The 15,870-nt window shown below is 40.3% G+C and overlaps 1 protein-coding gene across 1 annotated transcript in view; it reads left to right on the top strand.

Moving 5' to 3' along the window:
• PCMT1 (protein-L-isoaspartate (D-aspartate) O-methyltransferase) overlaps nucleotides 1-15,870 on the top strand; it is a 53,273-nt gene that overhangs the window by 2,454 nt on the left and 34,949 nt on the right. The window contains exons 3-4 of the mRNA XM_077776155.1: nucleotides 4-127; nucleotides 236-468. Of these exons, the coding sequence (XP_077632281.1) occupies nucleotides 4-127; nucleotides 236-468 (357 nt within the window). The remainder of the gene's footprint in view (nucleotides 1-3; nucleotides 128-235; nucleotides 469-15,870) is intronic.

Genomic DNA, 15,870 nt, shown 5'->3' with positions numbered 1-15,870 from the left:
CAGGGGGCCCCCCCCGCCGCTCGCAGCAGCTGACTCAGCTGCGACTACGGAGCTACCGGCAGCGGCGTAACCAGATCGGCCAGACGCGGCGGCACGAATCAGCCTCGCCGTCGTGCCTCCGCGCTGGGTGACCAGGACCGTAGCCAGGCACGCGACCAACCGCTGCGGGGCCCACCCCGCCTAACCGCAAGGCGAACTCAGCAAATTGGCTGTGCGCTGGCCGAGGCCTCGGAAGGGGGGCACGCNCCACCGGCGCAGGCGGCGGGGCACCAGGCCACCCTTGCCTCCGGCCCCACCCCGCCGCACCCGAGGCCGCGCGGCGTCACAGAGCGCATGCGTGCCGCGGGGGATGCCGGGAGCGCGCAGTGGCGGCACCGGCGGCGACAGCAGTCAGAGCGGAGGCTACAACGGGGACGCGAGCNAAATCCGGCGGCGCCAGCCACTCGGAGCTAATCCACAATCTCCGCAGTAAGTGCCACCCCCGCCCGATGTGGGGCAACTGGGCCAGGCTAGGCCTGGACTGGGTCCCCCTGGGCCGTCCGTAACGCTCTGTCTGCCCTCCCATCTCCAGCCCCGTGCCGGCTGGAGGGTTCGGCGCAGGGTTGCACCAGCAGTCTCGAACGGCTCGCGCTTGCGATCGCCTCCCTCAGGACCTGTCACTCATCGGCGACGTGGACGCGGAGGGAAAAGAAAGAGCTACGGGCCGCTCTTGTTGGGGCAGGAGCAGGCGTCGCCCCGCGGGGNAATAATCGACCTCGCCGCGAGCCTTCTCTCGTATACTGACTCCCCCGCCCTCCGTTTTTTCCTCTGGAAGGAGATGCCACCCTTTGATAGAGGCGAGGGGAGGGAGGGAAAGATGAGAGTATTGTCATTGCGGATGCTGGGAGAAATTTCTGGGGCTTCTGTCCAGTGGCTATCTTCGTGGGGGGCGGAGGAAGAAATAACCAGAGGATGCGAGTTCCCGACACACTTGTATTTCAGGAGCTATTAGAGGTCCTGGTTCAGCAAAGGATTGTGTGTGTGGAATGTTCTGACTTTGTTCCTCTAGGCTGCAAAGGCTTTGTAAAAGCTTTGTGTGGATTTTTTTTTTATAATCCATTTTCTTTAGTTATTGTATCCCTTCCTCTTATGATAATTTTAGGGTGGGATGAGTGCTGTGTCATTTTCTTTTTTTAAATCGAAATATAGTGTCGCTGTCTGGAAGGCCAGAAGGACCGCCGTCGGTAATACTTTGTCTCTGATCTGAATTTGTAGCTCGCTGTTTGCCACCAGCTTCGCAAATAATCGTATCCTGCCACGTGGTATTTTTGTCATATGTTATTTAGCTTTTCTTGTGTTTGTCATGTTTCCTAATTCGATTTGTAACTTCCTTGAGAGCTGGGACTTTTTTTTTTTTAATATCTTCGAATTCTTTCAACTTAATACCCCTTCCTTTTTTCGTAAATGCAGTTAAATCTACATTATATACTTGGATCTGTGCTCGGAATACCAAGCTGAGTGAGAAAAATATTCTTGACTGGCACATGGTTAGTGCTTACTATTAGTCATTTTATTTTTTTTTACAGTATTTTAAAATTTTGAAATTATATCCTTTGTATTTAGTAACGAAGAACGTTTAGGTTTCAAAATTCTGTCAAGCATTGCCAGTGTTCACTTTATGCAAGGATATTTGATTGAAATCGACATCCATATGCTGAGGCAGTATTTTGAAGTGTGATTTAGGTTTCTGAGGATTGCACATAAACTCAATATGTTGTAAGTATTTTAATAAAATTTCTTAAAATGGTCTAGTGCCTGCTGTTGCAGCATACACACCCAAAAGAGTCTCTGCATGAATTAATGATTAGTTAACTTGCCACTGGTAGGTTATCACAATACACACTCGGCTGTGACAGAATTTGGTAATCAGGCTCTTAAAGTCTCTCCTTTTTGGGCCAAATTTGTGGTAAGTCAGACCTAGGTCTTTCTCCAGTGGTTTTATGATCATTTTATTTTATTCTCTTATTTCTAGCCAAAATTTCTAAGGATATTTTTCTATCAGACAATTTAATAATAAATATTTAAGGAGCACCTGGATGGCTCAGTTGGTTAAGTGCCGGTCTCTTGGTTTCCGCCCTGGTCATCATTTCACAGTTCATGGGATTGAGCCCATATCCGGCTCTGTGCTGACAGTGCGGAGCCTGCCAGGAATTCTCTCTCCCTCTCTCTCTCTGCCCCACCCTGATTCATGCATGCACACAGTGGTGCTCTCTCTTTCTCTCTCAAAAAAAAATAAACATTTAAAAAACATTTAACATAAATGGATGTTGATATTGCAGACATTTAGTTTTGCAATGTATCTATAATTCATAAGAGGAAATTCGAGTACTCAAATTGTTTATCCACATGTAACACTGTGCAGTGTTAGTTTCAACTTCTTGCAGAATTCTGGCTCATAGGTTTCATTTTTATTTAAATGTTTGTTTATTTAAATTGAATTATAGAATTCAAGACAGGCGTAGGGCTTGCTGCTCTCAGTGCAGAGCCTGCTTCAGATCTTCTGTCCCTCTTTCTCTCTGTCCCTCCCCCACTTGTGTCTCTCTCAAAAATATATAAAACATTAAAAAAATTTAACATTATTGAGGCGCCTGGATGGCTCAGTCAATTAAATGTCCGACCTCCGCTCAGGTCAGGATCTCACGGTTCGTGGCTTCAAATCCTGTGTTGGGCTCTGTGCTGACAGCTAGCTCAGAGCCTGGAGCCTCTTTCAGATTATGTGTTGCCCTCTCTCTCTGACCCTCCCCTGCTCACGCTGTTTCTCTCTCTCTCTCTCCCTCTCTCAGAAATAAATAAAACATTAAAAAAATTTTAACATTATTATAGTTTATTAAAAATACTTAGTTTTCCTTTTATAAGCTGTCATAATGGAATTATGATTGTGTATGATTTCATAGTTGATACATCATTTACAGAATATTATAGAATGTAATGGTATGTTTTGTAATATTTCATAGCTTATGTTATGATGACAACTACTTTTTTTTCTAAGATTTTATTTTTGGGATTTTTATTTTGCCTGGGTAGCTCCGTTAGTTAAGCATCCTAGTCTTGATTTTGGCTCAGGTCATGATCTCACAGTTTGTAGCAATGAGCTGCGTATTGTGTTCTGTGCTGATGGCGAGGAGCCTGCTTGGGATTCTCTCTCTCTCTCTGCCCCTCCCCCACTCATGTACACATTCCCTCTCAAAATAAACATTAAAAAAATAAGATTTTATTTTTAAGTAATCTCTACACCCGACGGGCTTTGAACTCACAACCCCTGAGATCAAGAGTTATATGCTCCACCAGCTGAGTCCGGCAGGTGCCCTGACAACCATTTTTAAGTAACTTAGAACAGTTACAACTTGAGCATGCTTCAGAGTCTCCTGGATCACATGGAGAGCTTGTTAAAACATAGATTGCTGGGGCTCAAGAATTTGTATTTTTCTTTTTATTTATATGTTCTTTTTAAATAGGCTCCATACCCAGTGTGGGGTTCAAACTCACAACCCTGAGATCAAGAGTCACATGCTCCACCAACTGAAGTAGCCAGGCGCCCCCAATAATTGGTATTATTAACAAGTTCCTACGTAATGCTGCTACTGTCCTGGGATCACACTCTAAGAATCACTGACACAGAGAGGCACCTGGGTGACCCAGTTGGTTGAGTGTCTGCCTTTGGCTCAGATCATGATCTCTCACGATTTGTGAATTCGAGTCCCACATCAGGTTTGCACTGATGTTGGGGAACCTGCTTCAGATTCTCTGTCTCCCTCTCTCTGTCCCTCCTCCGCTAGCTCACGCTCACTATCTCAAAATTAAATAAACATTAAAAAAACTTTTAATAAAAAAATCACTGACAGAAAATAGAAAATTATGAGGTTAAACGCTGCCAGTGTTTCAGCTGAATCAGTTTTACACATTAGAATAAAGTTTTAGGAAAAAAGTCTGTTGCAGTCCTGCCCAAAAGAGCTGTCTGTAATGTCTGTATCTGTGCTGTTTCATATGATAGCCATCAGCCACATGTGGCATTAAGCATTTGAAATGTGGTTAACACAGCTGAGGAACTGAATTTTTGTATTATTTAACTTAAATAGTCCACGTGTGGCTAGTGGCTGCTGTGTTAGTGCAGGTTTATAGAAATAAAGAATATAACTATTTTATAATTATGGGCTGATAATGTACTCTTGAAACAAATTAATTTAAAACAACTGTGAGCCTGCTTAATCCAGGAAATGTCACAATTTAAGTAATGTTTATATTAGAGTTTATTTTCTACTTTTATTGGGAGAATTCCAAGTCATGGCCACTTAAAACAACATTTGTTTTTTTTACCTACTTTTATTTGTTTAAAAATTTCAATCCACTGCCCTAGTATATCAGTTACTTTTACTTTGCATCTTTGATTCTGTCATTTTGTATATACTATACCATACAGAATTTGTCATTCAGCCGACTTTCTTTTGTATGCCAAACACTAGGGATACAGCACTCAACAAATATTGTCTCTTGTAGATTACTTCTAATGGGAGCAGAGAAGAAGTAAGATACCTGGTATGTCATAGTATAAGTAACAAAGTAGGGAAGGAGGATTAGGAGTGGGGAACTAGATTTGCAGTTGTAGGGGAGAAGGCCTCACTGAGGTCTCATTTGAGCAAAGAGTTGGTGGAGTGAAGAAATTCTAGCTAGATAGATTGAGCTGGGGAACAGGCATTCCAGGCAGAGAAAATTGCATGTGGTAGATTTGAATTAGGGGTGTGGGAGAAAGACTGGAGTCAAGGATACGATAGCAAGGTTTTGGGCTTAAGCAACTGGAATGATCTGCCATTTTCTGAGTTGGAAATAATAAGTGAGTGAGTAGCAAGGACTTTGAAGTGGCAAAGAGGAGGCATGCAAGGAGGTGTGGGAGAGCAGGAGTTTATTTTGGGGGATGTTCTGTTTGAGATGCTTATAAGACATTTCAGTGGAGACTTTGAGTAGGCATTTGAATAAAAATTATGATAATTTGTAGTTTTTGTGTCCTTTATTTCTGAAAATAAATTGGAATTATTTGATTTTTGTATTTAGAGTGTCAGTTCTTAGCCACTAGTAGCATACCTGGTGGGAAAGAGAATATTATATTAGTTTTATCTTGCGTGTTCATGGGCCAAATACAACCAGGTAATAAAATCCTAGAGGGTTATTTTCAGAAATTGGGGCCTCATTTAGAATCCAGCACGTACCTCCTCATTTTGACTTGTTTCAAGTCAGTCTTACAGGTACATACTAGTAAGTAAACTTAAAGTACATTGAATCAGATTTAGTTTATATGACTAGGGGGACTTTAATATCAGTGTGTTTACTTAAATTGAAATCATTTAAAATTAAATGAAGTTAAAAATTCAGTTTCTCAGTCACACTAACCATATTTCATGAGCTCAGTAGCCACATGAGGCTTTAAAAAAGAAAGAAAGAAGGAAAGAAAGAAGAGGTGCCTGGGTAGATTAGTGGGTTGAGCATCTGACTCTTGATTTCAGCTCGTCATGATCCCAGAGTCGTGGGATCAAACCTCATGTCGGGTTCCGTGCTGAGTGTGGAGCCTGCTTGAGATTCTGTCTTTCCCTCCGCCCCCTCCCCAACTTGTGTGCAGGCTCGCTCTCTCTCTCTCTCTCTCTCTCTCTCTCAAATGAATAAAGAGCCACATGAGGTTACAAGCTGCCTGTTAGTGCAGATAGAACATTTCCATCATTATAAGTTCTATTGGGCAGCACTAGCTCTAGGTGTATTTTATTACATTCTATTTAATGTCTTGGGTCCATTGTGCTGTTTCACATATTTTTATTAGTATTACATTTAGCTTTGGCCATCATGCTCTAAGAGTAGCAGTTAAAAACAAGATTATCAGGGGCGTCTGGGTGGCTCAGTCTGTTAAACGTCCGGCTTCGGCTCAGGTCATGATCTCACAGTCCATGGGCTCAAGCCCCGCATTGGGCTCTGTGCTGACAGCTCAGAGCCTGGAGCCTGTTTCAGATTCTGTGTCTCCCTCTCTCTCTGCCCCTCCCCCGCTCGCTCTCTGTCTTTCAAAATAAAATAAAGACATAAAAAATTAAAAAAAAAAAGATATACAAAAAGACTTTTGGAAAAAAACCCAAGATTATCAGACAAGGGTGATCAAGATAATGAGAATGTCGGCATTTTATATGGTGATTCGATAGGATTGAGGTTGTTCGATTTAGCAATGAGAAAGCTTGAGAGAGCAAAAATGTTTAAATATTTGAGGAAATGTCATGTAGTAGAGGGTCAAACCAAGACAACTGCGAGGCAGGTTTTGGCTCATTATAAGGAAGTATTCACAATGCTATCCTGACAATCAAAGAGTTGGCTTTGAAAAATAATGTTTTCTGTTACTGCATATGTTGAAGCAAAGAATGACCATTTTTCTGTAAGGGATGTTGTAGAAGAGATATGTCGAGTTTTGACTGTGCACTAGATCTCTAAGGACCCTTCCAAATCCAAGATTCTGTAACTTTATTTTGTAATGTTTATTTATTTATTTTGGGGGAGAGGGAGAGAGCAAGAGAGAGAGAATGCACAGGGGAGGGCCAGAGAGAGAGGAAGAGAGAATCCCAAACAGACCCCATGCTGTCAGCGTGGAGCACTACGAGGGTCTTGATCTCACAAACCATGAGATCATGACCTGAGCTGAGATTAACAGTCAAACACTTAACCAACTAAGCTCAAGATTCTGTAATTTTAAACGCGTCATGGATTTCGTAAAATCAACCATGGGATGTGAGTGTTAGGAGAGAGCCACAGAAGTTAACATTTGGTTACCTGTATTTTAGAGTTGTGTATAACATTTCAGTTTATCAAATGTGAGGAGTTCAGGGAACATACTTCTTTAAGAAATAGTGTCAAAACTGGGTCACCTAGGTGGCTCAGTCTGTTGAACATCCAACTCTTGATTTTGGCTCAGGTCATGATCTCACAGTTTGTGAGACTGAGCCCTGCATTGGTCTCTGTGCTGACAGTGCAGTCGGCTTGAGATTCTCTCTCTTTCCCTCTATCTCTGCTTCGCACCCTCTCTCTCACGCTCTCAAAATAAATAAACTTTAAGAAAAGAAAAAGAGGGGCGCCTGGGTGGCTCAATCGGTTAAGCATCTGACTTCGGCTCAGGTCATAATCTCACGGTTCATGGGTTCGAGCCCTGCATCAGGCTCTGTGCTGACAGCTAGGTCAGAGCTTGGAGCCTGCTTCGGATTCTGTATCTCCCTCTCTCTCTGACCCTCCCTGCTCATGCTGCCTCTCTCTTTCAGAAATAAATAAAACATTAAAAAAAAGAAAAGAAAAGGAAATAGTGTCAAAACAGATAGTTTTATGTATCTATTAGGAGTGATAGCAGTTCAGGAAAAGATGTGGGTCTTTTAAATTTTTTTAATGTTTATTCATTTTTGAGAGAGAGGGAGTGAGTGGAGAAGGGGGAGAGAAAGAAGCAAACAGAGTTTCCAAAGTGGGCTCTGCACTGATAATAACAGTGAGGCCGATAGGGGATTGAATTCACAAACCATGAGAACATGACCTAAGCTGAAGTCAAACATTTAACTAACTGAGCCACCCAGGCACCCCACGATGTTTTTTTTATTAATTATCTGACAGAGTGCTACATTAATTTTAACTGTACAACATAGTAATTCGACAACTCTAATGAGAAAGATGTATTAAAAAAATGTTTTTTAATGTTCATTTATTTTTGAGGGAGAGACAGAGCATGAGCAGAGGAGGGACAGAGAGGGGAGACACAGAATCCAAAGTAGGCTTCAGACTCTGAGCCGCCAGCACAGAGCCTGATGTGGGGCTTGAATCCATGAACTGTGAGATCATGACTTGAGCCAAAGTTGGACACTTAACTGACTGAGCCACCCAGGCACCCCGAGAAAGATGTATTTTTAAATAATCTTTGGTATTTAGATGATATGCTTTCTTGTAGCTTGCCATCACATAAAATTCTTCTTTAATTATAGTGTGAATTTAAAACTAATCTCTTTCAGAGGCACCTGGGTGGCTCAGTTAGTTGAGCATCTGATTCTTGATTTCAGCTCAAGTCATGATCCCAGGGATGTGGGATTCAGCCCAGCTCAGCATGGAGCCTGCTTAAGATTCTCCCTCTCCCTCTCCCTCTGCCCCTTCCCCCTCTTTCACTCTCTCTCTCTTTAAAATAGAACAGAATAAAATAAAATAAAAAATAAAAAATAAAATTAATATCTTTCAGACTTTCTATACCCAGAATGTCTCAAGCTCTGATTATCTCATATGTCTAATCCTAGGTAGGAAACAGGTGCCCCTGGGTGACTCAGTCGTTTAAGTGTGGGACTTTGGCTCAGGTCATAATCTCACACTTTGTGAGTCTGAGCCCTGCATCAGGGCATTCTTCCTGGGGTGTTCAGTGCTTCATATCAACACAGACTCTGTTCTTTTTCAGTTCTGCCAGGATTGCTTCCGTTCTTCTGTTCTTTCAGATCAAGAATCTTGGAGTAGTCATTGATTCTTTCAGACTGTTACCACATTAACTGAACAGTTTTTTCAGATGCCTTTCCTAGTTTACTTCCACTGTATTTTCATTGGTACTTTCCCAGCCTAGGTCCTTAGTTCATGCTTGGAGACCTCCAAGTGTCTGATAGGTTGTCACACTTTCACTTTCCCTCCCCTCAGCTCCGTTCCAAGCATTATGCTGATTTTCCTAGTACACTGATTTCTGTTAAGTTGCTTGCCTTCCCAGGCTCCTCTTGCTTGCTGTATTAAATGTAAACACCTCTCACTTAGCTTTGAGGCCACGTTAAGGCCTTATACAATTATTCCCATGCTCCGACTCTAGTTCTGTTCTTCAGGATGATCTCATTTTCCTCCTCATGTACGTGTGCATTAACGTAACCTGTTCAGCTGCTATAACAAAGACCAAATTAACAATGGCTTAACAAAATCAAAGTTTCTCTCTCCTGTAACAACTAAGCAATTCAGAGCTAATATAGTGGTTCTGTAGTGTAGAGCACAAGGATCTCTCTTGTGCTTCCTAAAGTCTTTGCCTCATCTGAAAGGTTGAAGATAGTTTACCTCCATAATTTTCATATTCCAGCCAGTGGGGTGAAGGTTGGGGAAAGAGAAAAAAACCCCATTCCTTTTTAAGGGATGATCTGAAAGTTGCATACATAATTTCTATGTATGTTGCATTGACAAGAACTTAGTTGTAAGATTATACGTAACTATAGAGAAGCTAAATAATGCATTCCATTAAAATTCTACCACCAAAGGAAAAGGAATCCTTATCACATCTTAGATTTTGCTAATTGGAGGGTATGTTTCTATATATGTGTGTGTATTGTGTGTGTGTGTGTATATATACATATATATGTGTGTATATATATATACATATATGTATGTATGTAACTACATACCATCTATGATAACAAGGTTGGGAGAATTAAGGTTAATATTTAGTCAAGTAATATATGTACATGGTTAAAAGATAAAATCACACAGAAGGGCTTTTATTGAAAAATAACAATTTCATGGCCCTGTTCCTCTCCACCCCGGACTCATTGCCTAGAGGGAACCACTTTTGGTTTTTTTTGTGTGTTGTGTTGTGTTTTGTTTTAGTAGGCTCCATGGACAGCGTAAAGCCCAGTGCAGGGTTTGAACTCATGACCTTGAGATCAAGCCCTGAACTGAGATCAAGAGTGGGATGCTTAACTGAGTGTGCCATTTAGGCACCCTGGGAACCACTTTTAACTATGTTTTTTTGGTTCTTCTTGTAGTTAATCTTCATGTCTTTAAATCATGTGGTTAAACTGTCATTTCTTGTTTTATCAACTTTAGACATTATCTGTTGACCTCCTGCCAAAATGGATGGGTATTTACACCTACTCCTCCTCCGTCATAATTTTTGCTTCCTCTTTTGTGGTTACCTTTGTAACTTTAAGTAATATCCTTTAACCTCAGTTTCTTGTTCAATAATTTATAAACTAACACTACCTCTGGTAACCCCTGTATTTTGTAAGAAAGGATATTAGGGAGTTCTTCCTCTCATTTTACAACTTATTAGTGGGTCTTTTACATTGTCAAAGTTGATAATTTGCATTTTGTTCTGAGCAGTAAATAAATTTTCTGTACTTGTTTTTTTTTAAATATTTTTAATGTTATTTATTTTTGAGGGAGCGAGTGTGAGTGGGGTAGAGGCAGAGAGGAGGGGGAGAGAAGATCCCAAACAGGCTCTGCATAGACAACAATGAGCCCAATGTGGGGCTTGAACTCACAAACTGTAACATCATGACCTGAGCCAAAGTCGGACACTCAGCTAACTGTGCCGCCCAGGTACCCCTGTACTTTGTTGATTTTTAAGTGCTGAAAATCAATAGTCATCCGTGATGATAACTCATAGCTGAGTTAGGTAGTCTGCTGTGAGCTTATTTCCTGCTTTCTGTTTCCAGTATCAAGATTCCTCCTACTAATGTAGGGGAATAGTCAGATATTTTTCCTTGTTTTATATTACATCAATTCTTTAAAATCCTGTCACATTTTAGTTTTCTTCATATCCTTTTTTTTTTTTTTCCCCTGGAACTTATCTCCCTCTGTATTCTTCTCCACCCCTGAAGTTACGAAGAGAAACAGAGGGGCGCTTGGGTGGCTCAGTCAGTTAAGCATCTGATTCTTGATTATGGCTCAGGTCATGATCTCCAACGGTTTGTGAGTTTAAGCCCCACATTGAGCTCTGTGTTGACAGTGTGGGTCTGCTTGGGATTCTGTCTCCCTCTCTATTTATAAATAAATAAACATTAAAAAAGTTTTTAAGAAAAAAAAAAGAGAAGCAGATATCTTCTTAACATGGCTCTAATCTCTTTAAGTTTTTTATTATTTGGCTTATGGCTTGGGTTCTATTACATTCTGTTTCAACCCTACTGAGTTCTTATTTGGATCAATTGCATATTTGGACCAACATTAGCCATTATTATAGTTACTTAATTAAGGTCCTTGGTCCCTAGGGTTCAGGAAGATTGGGTATGGGTAGTTCTAGAGCTGTTCACTATTTCAGAAAGCCAAATGGTAATTACACTTTTACTTATAATCAGGCTGTCCACAAAAAGCGAAAATTAAATTATTTTGCTGTTTGCTAAAAATAGTTCAGGGTGTTGACAGTTATATATGTCAGATTACCAAAAATGGCAAAATGACTTAATAACTTAGTAAATGGGGTTTGGTTTAGGCATCTTTCAAAATACGGAATTCATGGCAAAAATAAAAAGAATATTATGGTGAAAATTTTGGAAACCACCCAATAATGGCATAATAAGGCTTGATTCTGAGACTTGATGTGTTCAGCTTTTTAATAAATAGTGACATGCTTTTAAAAATCATTTAGAAGGGTGCCTGGGTGGCTCTGCTGGTTAAGCGTCCAACTCTCAGTTTCAGCTCAGGTCATGATCTCAAGGTTCATGCCTTTGGGCCCCATCTTGGACTCTGTGCTGATGGTGCAAAGCCTGCTTGGGACTCTCTCTCTCTCTCTCTCTCTCTCTCTCTCTCTCCCTCTCCCTCTCCCTCTCCCTCTCCCCTTCCCCCCTTTCTTTCCCTCTCTTTGTCTTCCCCCTGTTCACACTGTCTCTGTCTCCCTCAAAATAAATAAATAAACCTAAAAAACTTAAAAAACAAACATTTAGAGGGGCACCTGGGTGGCTCAGTTGGTTAAGCATTTGATTCTCCATTTCAGCCCAGGTCATTGTCTCACAGTTCATGAGATCAAGCCCTGCATTGGGTTCTGCACTGACGGCGGAGCCTGCTTAGGACTCTCTCTGCCTCTGGCTCTGGCTCTCTTTCAAAAATAAATAAACATTTAAACAACAACAAAGACCATTTAGAGTTTTTAGTAAATTCTGTATGCCTACACAGAGTAAGAAAGTAGCCAAAGAAACTCATGAGTTTGATAGAAGTGTATTACCTAGCTTAAGGGAAGTAGTCTCTTCACTTTGGTTTTTAGAACGTGCCTGGAACAATGTGTTTGATTTTAGATGTTACTCTTTTAAGTATCCATCCAGAGAAAAATGAATAAGTGAATATGATGATGATTTTAAAAACTGATGAATATTGGAAATATTGAATGAAGCTGCTAAACCTGAGAAAGATAAAGCTTGAAGTGGTCACATGTCTTCCAATGAAAGAAAAGGTTGGCTGGATAGAAAATTCAGTATTTCTTTTGTGGCTTGAGAGAGCAGCACTAAGAGTTCATGTAAGTAAGTTATAAAGAAGGAGATTTCATATTAATACAAGGAAATATGATAAAGTGATTTGAATGTGGAAATCTTCAAGTAGTGATCATGATACCAATTTATGAAGAAGTTAGGCTTGAGGGATCCTAAGACCCCATGTGATCTTGAGAGTCTGTGAATTATCACTCTGGAATTTGAATTGAGTTCAAGGCAAAAGAACCACTCAAGAATTATTTGGGGGGGGGGCGGTGCCTTGGGTGGCTCAGTCAATTAAGTGTCTGACACTTGATTTCAGCTCAGGTCATCATCTCATGGTCATAGGATCAAGCCCCACATCAGGATCTGCACTGAGCATAGTGCCTGTTTTGGATTCTCTCTCTCCCTTTCTCTCTGCCTTCTCCCTTTCTCAAAATAACTAAATAACATTAAAAAAAAAAAAAGAATAATGTTGGGAAATGAATTAGAAGTCCCTAAGCTATTGGAATATGTTAGTAGCAGTACAGTGAAGTGGTTAATGGGAATCTAACATCTCAATTTGAATGGCCTTACATTTTATTTGCTCTGAGGTCTTGGACAACAGTCTCTAAACTCAATTTTTTCATCTGTAAAATGGAGTAATAATAGTGCTTAGTTGTTTTTTTTTAATGTTTATCTCAGAGAGAGAGACAGAGCATGAACAGGGGAGGGGCAGAGAGAGAGGGAGACACAGAATCTGAAACAGGCTCCAGGCTCTGAGCTGTCAGCACAGAGCCCCATGTGGGGCTGGAACCATGAGCCGTGAGGTCATGACCTGAGCTGAAATTGGAGGCTTAATCGACTCAGCCACCCAGGCTCTCCGTATCCAACATTTATAATATTTTTTTTTATTTTTATTTTTTTTTTATTTCTAGGAGAGAGAGAGAGAGACAGAGTGAGCAGGGGAGGGTCAGAGAGAGAGGGAATCACAGACTCTGAAACAGGCTCCAGGCTCTGAGCTGGCAGTCAGCACGGAGCCCGACGCGGGGCTCAAACCCACAAACCGCGAGATCATGACCTAAGCGAAAGTCGGATCCTTAACCGACTAAGCCACCCAGGCGCCCCTATAATATTTTAAAATGGAAAGATGAAATAACTTTGATTTTGCCAGTCGAGGACTATTTACAATGTTTTTCTGTTTCATGTGCTTTGTTTGCTAATTTTTAAGTATATTCTTTTGTTACTTGGAAGGTTTGTGTTTATACCTATTACAGTGTCTTTATTTTTTTTATTTTTAATTAATTTTTTTTAAGTGTTTTTATTTATTTCTGAGAGAGAGAGAGAGACAGCATGAGCAGGAGTGGGTCAGAGAGAGAGGGAGATACAGAACATGAAGCAGGCTCCAGGCTCTGAGCTAGCTGTCAGCACAAAGCCCGACGTGTGGCTTGAACCCATGAACCATGAGATCATGACCTGAGCCCAAGTCTGACGCTTAACTGACTGAGCCACCCAGGCGCCCCAATATACCTATTATAGTGTCTTTAAACCACCTTTTCTATTTACTGTTTTGTAAGTCAGTATTAAATGGTATCCTTTGATTTTTCCCTATTGCCTGCATAACAGTCAATGATCTAATTCTACTTTACCCCTTTTTTCTCCTCTCATTGTTTCCAGTTGTGTTTTTTTCTACTTTGTTGGAACATATGACATTTATGTATTATTCTACCCTTGTCTCCACCGCTGTTTTTGTCTTTGCTTTACAATTGGTAATGTGTCCTTGGATGATGTATCCCTGTTTATCTCTTGGTTAGATGAAGCACATCCTCTAGAAGATATCTCAGAAGGGCTTGTTTGTACAGCATTCCCAGAATTCTTGCACATTCAAAACATTTTTTCTCTAACCTTGATATTTGAAGGACAGTTTGGCAGGGTATAAAATCTTTGGCTTACACTTTAAAAAGAATCATCTTTATTGAGGTATAAATTAAATTTAAGATTACAATTTGAGGGGCACCTGGCTTGCCCAGTGGGTGGAGCATGCAACCCTTGATCTCAAGGTTGTGAGCTTGAGCCCCATGTTGGGCATGGATGGAGCCTACTTAAAACAAATGAAATCTTTAAAAAAATTAGAATTTGAAAAATTTGGCAAATATACTTGTGTAACCAACAGGCTTATGATATAGAACAGGAATTAGCAAATCACAGCTCAGAGGCCCAAGCTGGTCTGGTGTCTATGTTTAGAAATACTTATATACTTAACATAGCCATACCCTATACCCTATTTTTGGTATTGTTTGTGTTGTTCCCACAGGACATTAACAGAGTTGAGTTGTTGTAGCAGAGACTACTTGGCCTGCAAAGCCTGAAATACTATTTTGACCTTTATGTAAATCTGCTGATCTCTGATTAGAACATTTCTTTTACCCACAGAGTTTCTCATGTTCCTTTGCAATTCATCTCCTTTACCCCCAGCCTCTAGCAATCACAGAACAGCCTTCTGCCTCTATAGCTTTGACTTTTCTAGAATTTGATATAAATTATCATTTAGTATATAGTCTGTAGGAGTCATATAGTATATAGTCTCCTTGTCTGGCTTCTTTCTCTGAGATTAATGCTTCTGAGATTTATCTGTGTTGTTGAATGTATCAATAGTTCGCTGTTCTTGTTGTTTTGTGAATTAAAAAAAAATTTTTTTAATGTAAACTCTGGCCAAAATGTGGGGCTTGAACTCATGATCAAGAGTTGCATGCTTTATGGACTGAGCCAGCTAGGTGCCCCAATAATTTGCTTTTTTAAATTGTTGATTTGCATTTTCTTTTCTTGAATTTCTTGAAATGTTGCTTCATTCTTTTTTTGCTTTGAATTTTGCTTTTAGGAAATCTGATGGTTGCCTAATTTTATATATATATATATATATATATATATTTTAGTCTTCTTTCATAACTTGATTTTTTTTGCCTTGAGGCTCTGAGGATTTTTTCCTTGCCTTTAAATTATGATAGTTTTATTAGTATATGTCATGAAGTTGTCCTGGTAATATTTTTACTTACTTTCTGCTAAGTTTTCTTTGAATATAGTTTTAAGATTATTGTTTCTGTTTAATCAGCTGAAATGTTTTTATTTGTATTTTGTTTTCTTTTTACAGTATCTTTGAATGGAGTTGGTTTTTTTCATTTTCTAATTTTAAACATTTTCTGGACACAATTCAAGAGCACCTTTTTTTAGTATTGTGACTTGCAGTTTCTTTAATGGACGATGATGTGTTGGGAGTAGGGTTGGGAAAAAGGAAGAAGTGAGCGTATCTTGTTGCTCTTTTGTTTCTATAAGATCCTTAATTTTCTTTTCCCTTTTGGTGCACCAAGAGGCACCATCCTTTCCCTTTTTACTTGAGTCTACCCCAGAAACAGAGCTTCTCATGGTTGCCACCTCTAGTCCTATTTAATTTTTAAATAGAAGCATACAATTCTAGTTTTTTGTTACTGGTTTCTTTCACTTAGCACAGTGTTGTTTTGTTTTTTTTTCTTTTCTTTTATAGTTTATTGTCAAGGTGGTTCCCATAAAACACCCAGTGCTCATCCCAACAAGTGCCCCCCTTCATGCCCATCACCCCTTTTCCCCTCTCCTCCACTCCCATCAACTCTCAGTTTGTTCTCAGTATTTAAGAGTC

Source organism: Crocuta crocuta, unplaced genomic scaffold (genome assembly GCF_008692635.1).
Source record: "Crocuta crocuta isolate KB4526 unplaced genomic scaffold, BGI_CrCroc_1.0 scaffold25, whole genome shotgun sequence".
Lineage (NCBI taxonomy): Eukaryota > Metazoa > Chordata > Mammalia > Carnivora > Hyaenidae > Crocuta > Crocuta crocuta.
This window is presented reverse-complemented; position numbering and strand designations above follow the sequence as displayed.